This window comes from Coregonus lavaretus (genome assembly GCF_964263955.1).
Source record: "Coregonus lavaretus genome assembly, chromosome: 37".
In the NCBI taxonomy this organism is placed as follows: domain Eukaryota; kingdom Metazoa; phylum Chordata; class Actinopteri; order Salmoniformes; family Salmonidae; genus Coregonus; species Coregonus lavaretus.
The window spans coordinates 17,368,919-17,376,767 of record NC_140024.1 but is presented as its reverse complement, the minus strand read 5'-3'; the positions used below and the strand labels follow the sequence as shown (position 1 = coordinate 17,376,767).

At 38.4% G+C, this 7,849-nt stretch overlaps 1 protein-coding gene across 1 annotated transcript; it reads left to right on the top strand.

The window, feature by feature from the left end:
- Positions 1-654: 654 nt before the first annotated feature.
- On the top strand, positions 655-6,011 carry LOC311111458 (intestinal mucin-like protein; the record flags this gene model as incomplete). The annotated part of the gene is made up of 16 exons (XM_084154192.1): positions 655-693; positions 899-1,082; positions 1,170-1,362; positions 1,555-1,733; positions 1,827-1,896; positions 1,986-2,116; positions 2,486-2,520; positions 2,804-2,972; positions 3,121-3,219; positions 3,318-3,358; positions 3,644-3,766; positions 4,008-4,106; positions 4,311-4,439; positions 4,736-4,775; positions 4,926-5,049; positions 5,804-6,011. The coding sequence occupies 16 exons, from the start codon at positions 655-657 to the stop codon at positions 6,009-6,011; spliced, it is 1,863 nt and encodes a 620-aa protein (XP_084010318.1).
- Positions 6,012-7,849: the final 1,838 nt, after the last annotated feature.

Here is a 7,849-nt window from a genome sequence, read left to right as displayed (position 1 = left end):
TCCTGTAAGCCTAATATTTTTCTGTGTTTGTAGAACGGTGAAAGCTGGATCCATAACCAGTGCATCACTGAAACATGCGCCAACGGGAACGTTATTTATGAGCATGTACAATGTGAGACTCCGAAGCCTATAGTATGTGAAAATAACTATCCTCCAATCCAAGTGTATGACGAATCTGGATGCTGTTTCCACTATGAGTGTCAATGTAAGTTCACAAAAAAAGTTTTTTCTTTGTGTCACAAAATCCACTTTAGCTATTGATTTTAGTTCAAAATCTGAAAAATTATACTTACTATTGACTGGTTTCGAGTTATCTAATAGTTACCAGCAGTAAATGTATATGAATGTCTAACAAGGGAAACGTATCATCACAGCACTATTAATTCAGCATAAAACATTCCACATCCGTGTGCTTTTAAATGATAATTGTTCTCTTCTTACAAAGGTATCTGCTATGGTTGGGGAGACCCTCACTATGTCACCTTTGATGGAACATACTATGGCTTCCAAGGAAATTGTTCTTACGTCTTGGTCAAAGAAATCCTGCCAAAGTACAACTTCAGTGTTGTAATCGACAATTACTATTGTGATGCCCCAGATGGGCTTTCCTGTCCTCAGTCTCTGACAATTTATTATCAATCTTACGAGATATTCATGACCAAGAAGGACGTTGATGGAGTTTTCACAAGTCTGGTAATTAAAATATCTCAAATACTGAATGTTCAAGACATTTTCATTCATTTTTCATTTAAGAGGAATTAGCTTTTTGATTAGCTTAGATATAAATTAGCTTTCATTTAAGATGGATATACTTCCTCTATGTATTAGATAAAGGAGACAGTTCTAGAATAGTATTGGGTATACAAATATTGAATTATTGTAACCATTTTTGTCTTAGATTGATATAAACCAGCAACGCATCATCCCAGCATATGAGACCAAGGACTTCCGCATCACAGACAACGGAATTGACACCCTTTTAGTCATACCAGCAATTAATGCCAAGGTGTCTTTCACTGGTCTTATGTTTAGCATATACCTGCCCTGGGACAAGTTCAGTGGCAACACTGAGGGACAGTGTGGTGAGTACAGGTGTTTTACGGTCACTCTGTTACCATGATTACCCCATGATGTCTCATTGTCTAACAATGGTATTCAATATTATTCAGGGACATGTGACAACAACCGGACAGATGACTGTCGCTTGCCAAATGGGACTATTGATTCATCTTGTCCTGACATGGCACACCAATGGCATGTTGCTGACCACAATAACAGTCAGTGCACGCCACCACCACCAGAGCCGACACCAACACAACCACCAGGCTGCGATCCACCCATTTGTCATCTCATTCAAAGCGAGTAAGTAGCAATTCGTATTTACAAGAAACCTATCTTCTCTGTAGGATCGATAACCTTTCAATCAGAATCATCTCAGTGCCAGCAACTTGACATACTAAAACACGGCAATCATTTGAAAAAGCCTGAAGACAGTACGAAGTGAATTATCGTGTTTAAGTATCTACTCTAACTGAAGCGTGGCATCTTTTTAAGGGTCTTTGAGAGTTGCCATAAGGTAATCCCCTACGAGCCATTCCTTGTGGCATGCATCTTTGATGTGTGTCATATGAGTGATGTCAAAATTGGCTGCACCAGCATGCAGACCTATGCTGATGCATGTGCACAAGAAGGAGTCTGTATTGAGTGGAGAAATTATACAAATGGACAATGTGGTAAGTAGATCACTCCTCAAGACCAAAAAACTCAGACAGCCTCTCTATGATGTAGCTTATTAGTTATTAACCTTTTTCTCTCACCCTCTACAGACTTCACATGCGAGAAACCCAAGGTTTATAATGCCTGCGGTCCACAGGTTGAACCAACCTGTAATGCCTGGTATGTATAATGCTGTTGTTGTTCAGTGGATGGGCATAATGACGGGGAAAAGTCTCTCAGGTATTGACACTTTTTAAATATCTCTGCAGGTACAATTTCAAATTCATCCAGACTCAAAATGAGTTCAGTGTCATGGGAGATATACAATTGGAGGGATGTTATTGCCCCAATGGTACCATTCTGATGAGTTCCACTTCAAACTACTGTATCCCCAGCTGTGGTAAGGATGGTTCAATAACAGCATTGTATGATGACGGTGTGGTGACTGACAGTATGGTGCTGTGATAGTAGCTACATCCTGCTAACCTTCACTTTGGGAAGCACAAAGTGTTAATTGTTCATTGCTACTGCAATTGTCTTTTGAAAGCTGGTTCAGCTTTTTGTAAAAAAACAACAACAAAAAAACTGTTTAACCACAGCATTTTTCACAGATACTTCAATGGTGTTGGTTTTGGTTTATATTGATTTATATTGATTTTATCAAGTGCTTCCGGTACATACAGTACATTATCAAAACTAAGTAGTGGAATGTACTGTATTTCAATTACTTATTTTTAAATTTTTTATTATTTTCTCTTTGGTTCATCAGATATTTGCCCGTTGCCAAATAGAGAATGGAAAGAGGTAAAATTGTAGTTGAATTTCTCTCACAGGTTTTAGCAGAGAACAGAAACAATTTGTTTCTGATATACACATTAACATCATGTGGGTAGTTCACTTTTGACAATCATGTATAATAATGTATGCAATAGTAATAATAATAATAATAATTTATTACATTTCTATAGTGCTTTTCTTAGAACCTCAAAGCGCTTCAGTAATGCATGATTCCACACACTGAATGATTGAATTTGTGCTGGTCGTGTCAATGCAAACCTTGATGAGCTTAAATTGTTCCTCATTGCAGGCTAATGAGACCTGGGTGAGCAACTGCCAGGATTGTGTTTGTGACCAGTACAGTCTGGAAATCCAATGCCAGCCTGTGGCATGCCAACATCAGCCTCCTCTCACCTGTGATCAGGAGGGCCAAGTTAAGGTCGTAGAAACTGTTGACTGTTGTCAAAAGGACAAATGCGGTGAGTGACTTGTTAGGATAATGTGCTCTATATGTGGGCTTTCTAACATCTCCATTTAAACATTAACATTTTTGGTGACTACCTAATATATCCAACCAATGTGGCCATTTTCATCGTTTTTAAAACAATAGTTGTTTCTTTCTAACAGAGTGTGATGTCAAACGATGCTCTACTTCCAAGATAACTTGTCCAGTCGGATTCGAGACAGAGGCAACTATGGGAGTCTGTTGCCCAACTTATCAATGCTGTGAGTATGCGTCTGCATGTGCTTGAGTGTGCATACCATAGATATCCCAACATGTTAGTTGCTGTATTGAGTGGTTATCCATGTTCTTTGCCCCACAGTGCCAATGGATGTCTGCGTATTTAACAACACTGAATATCAGGTGAGAATGCTATCTATGCAATGTTCATTTTGGCCAGTCCCACCACTTCTACACTATCAACAATTTTGAATTTAACTTATTAAAAGAGGACAAATTTATTTTACTTGCATACATTAATAACAAATGAAGTTAAACTAAACAAATTAAAACACTCCATAAAGCAATTAGAGGCCTCTATTAGGGTCAATCCTTTCATGAGATTAGACAAACATTAGATTAGATAGAACACAAAAAGTGTCTCAATTCATACATTTTCCATTGAAATGTTGCATTTTCTCATTCCAGCCTGGTGCCAATGTTCCCAAGGACAAGTGTAAGAATTGTGTGTGTGGTGACAGGGTGGATCCCCAAACCCATCTACATATCATTGAGTGTCAACCTACTGAATGTGACACTCACTGCCAGCAGGTAAGTGATCTCCATTAACACATCTACACCCTTTGGCCTCATATGTAATTCAACCAATATTTGCCGAGTTCTTATCCATGTCAAAATATTATAATAACCCTGATTCATCTGTGTCCACAATTGGGCTACTACTGAATAAGTGTAATTACTAGTGAATTACCTGGATCACACATTGGTATGAGAGAGATCATGTGCACATCATAAAGGTTTTCTCCTCTCTGGGCTGACTTCTTCCTTACAGGGCTATGATCATCAAGCCGTTCCTGGGCAGTGTTGTGGAAAGTGTGTACAGACAAGCTGTGTGGTTATGCTGCCAGATAACACCACACACACTATTCAGGTAAAATAGCATCAGGCAGCATTACTATTTACAATTCGTTAAACATATCAGTCCTATTTTGCTTGATTATTTAAAAACACCAACATGTAATTGTACTGTAGCACTAAAGTGTTATGCAAAATAACTATCTTACCAATGATACAGTATATCTTAAATCATTTGAAGAATCTCCTGTTGATATCTTTCACATTCTCACCTCTACAGCCTGGTTCCATCTGGATACCATCTGGAGACAAGTGTCTCAAGTTTGAGTGCGTAAAGATTATGGACCAACTCATCACAATGGAGGCTAAGACTGTGTGCCCTGACTTCTACCCAGAAGACTGCATACCCGTGAGTTACAATAAATTATCTGTAGTCCGGGAAACTGGCCCATTTTAAAAACAACTGGACAATGTGCAAAATCATACTTGTAAAATTCAGTTTAAACATGCCCAGTCGCTCAGACCAAGTCCTGTTGCTTAATATGGTAAACCTACTGTGTATTTATGTGAGGTTACAGACACCTGCTGCTTAAAGTGAACCATGCAAGAGCACTGCACTGAAAAACATGTGGAGCCGGTTTGGTAAACGCTACGTCAGTGACTTAAAAATGTTCTTGTTTTTTCTTCCATGTTCTTGTTTTTAAGGGAACTGAAGTCATTGCTCCAGATGGTTGCTGCCATGTCTGTGAGTGTCTTTTTAACACCATCCTTTTTGATGGACATTTGTAAATCATTCTTCCCCTTTATCATGCATTGAAAAAATAATTTTAGCTATTGCCATGGTCCTCAGGATGATTAACATTAATTCATTTGAAAATGTCACTTTTGTGTGCAGGTATTCCAAAATATAAGCCATGCAACGTGACAAAGGGCAAAGTGTACCTGGACAGCAATGGCTGCAAGTCTGCAAACGAGGTGGAAGTGACAACATGCGGTGGATCCTGTGGCACCTATGCCATGTGAGTATTTTGATCATTCCTGAAATATTTCAGGAACACTAACACATTAATCCTCCCAATAAAGCAGAATTGGGCTGCCTGTCTAAATGCAAACTGCAAATTATATTTTCAGTAATATGTTATGTTACAATGGCTGTGTTTGCAAATCAAATCAAATCAAATCACATTTTATTGGCCACATGCGCCGAATACAACAGGTGCAGACATTACAGTGAAATGCTTACTTACAGCCCTTAACCAACAGTGCATTTATTTTTAACAAAAAAGTAAAAATAAAACAACAACAAAAAAAGTGTTGAGAAAAAAAGAGCAGAATTAAAATAAAATAACTGTAGGGAGGCCATATATACAGGGGGGTACCGGTGCAGAGTCAATGTGCGGGGGCACCGGCTAGTTGAGGTAGTTGAAGTAATATGTACATGTGGGTAGAGTTAAAGTGACTATGCATAAATAATTAACAGAGTAGCAGCAGCGTAAAAGGATGGTGTGGGGGGGGGGCAGTGCAAATAGTCCGGGTAGCCATGATTAGCTGTTCAGGAGTCTTATGGCTTGGGGGTAGAAGCTGTTGAGAAGTCTGAGTTTACACAGGCAGCCCAATTCTGATATTTTGCCCAATTATTGGCAAAAGAGCTCATCTGATTGGTCAAAACATCAGAATTAGGCTGCCTGTGTAAACTCAGTCAGTGTTATATAATTACAACTGCTACCATCACTACTTCCACATAATGACATGGCCTCTCGTTTCTGTTTTCAGGTATTCTCTTGAGGCCAACATGATGGAGCGTTCTTGTAGCTGCTGTCGGGAAGTATCCACCACCAAGAAGGAAGTGGAGATGATCTGCCCAGACGGGTCAAAGTACAACCACTCCTACATCCACATTAATAAATGTGGCTGCCAGAGGACAGAGTGCGTGACCCCGGAGGAGACCCAGGTCACAAGGTCACGACGCAGGAGAAGATGAATGACTCGCCACTACCATCCCTTTACTGCTTAGATTAGTTCTCTATTTATGTTCAACTTGTTCACTTTCCTGCAAAGTACTCTGCTAAAAGTAGGAGAAATAGTTTCAGCTTTTTTGTCTAATTTTGTTTTGTTTTAGCCATTCAAAACACATAAATAAATTTGGCAACAGGCTATGCATATATACCACGTTCTTGTTTTCATTCCTTTTGAAATTCTGTTGAGAAATATTTGATTGCAGACATCCAGTTCAACAGTACCTGGCACCACTTCCTACAGTTGTCCTTGAGCAACGCACTTAGCTAACCTCTACATAGCTCCAGGGGCAGCACTGTGGCTGACCCTGTGCTCCTGCCTATACAGCACTAAAGACACATTTTCTTCTTTGATGGACTAATCATGTAATAAAGTACTTATCCTAACTCATCTCTCATATTAAATGAAGTATACATTATATAAAATTATAAACATAAAAACCAAGAAGGAGCAGATCACTTCATTTTAACCGTACAAAGTGTACAAAGTATAAAATGTACAAAATGCAAAGGGAAGTACATGGGGCATGTGTGATTATATATAACAAACTGGGTATTGTGCATTATGCACTTAAACAATTTCTTTCAAATGTTTTTGATACTGTTTGTCAAACTGTGGGAAGGTTCCCACCTTAGTTGGAGGGAATTATACAACTCGTTTGCTATTATAACCAGTCCTCTGTTACAGATGACTTACCTTACTGATGTTGTAGCCTCACAACAATCAGACAAAATGTGGATCAATAGACATTCAAATGAAAACTAATATTGCAGAAAAGAGCACTCTGCCTGCTTTATAACATAGCACTTTGTTATACTGACTTGTTTACACCTGGCACAACAAGTGTTGGTGTCCAAAGGAACAGTTTGCTGGCATCTTTTGGTTAGTTGAGGCTTCAATGGCTCTTTAAAATTAGAAATACTCTCTACAGATTCTTGAAACACCTTACCTGAAACAGAATGATGGATAATGGTATAATGGGCCACGTTCTTGTTTTCATTCCTTTTGAAATTCTGCTGAGAACTATTTGATTGAAGACGTAGCGGTATTTATATGTACCACAGTAGCGGTATTTATATGTACCACAGAAGAACCAAGAAATTAGAGTGACACCACGGCTGTCTTTTTTAGTTTTTCTGTAGATCTGCAATACTATTATGAAAAGACAGGACAGGAATACATCAGTCTCCAATGCTCCATCTGACAAGTTGTTCTATAGAGGAGCATGAAGAAAAGTAAAACATATATCCTGTTAGGTGCTTTCAGTGTTGACAGTATTAAAATAGAACAACTCATGTACAAAAACACTGTAATACAAACAAGCTAATCATCACCTAATTTGCATAATTGGCCATGTGCATGTAATTGTGATGGACGCTGTAGGAGCGAGGAATAACGTAGTGGGAGAGACAAAAAGTGAGTACAAAACACCCTAAATATATTTAGAACTACAAATGAACTTTCTTCTGTCGATTCTTGTTTTTTTTTATGTCACAATTCCAACCCTCCTCCTTTATCCATGCTTGGGACCGGCAAAAGTGACCCAAAAGAGACACTCTGGCGGAGTTACTTAGTTTTTTATTTTATTTTATGTTTTTTGTTTAGTTTTCTTAAGTTTGGTTTGGTTTTTAACCTTATGGTCCACTTAGGAGCCTACAACAAGTCACAGTAAAACATGAACATTTTTAACCATAACATTTTAAACCTTTTTTTGTATACAATCTACGTTAACAATCTAAATGGACCAAAAAGAGACAATAGAAAAAACTGTCAATGGCAATGTGAGAAAATTATGGTAACTAG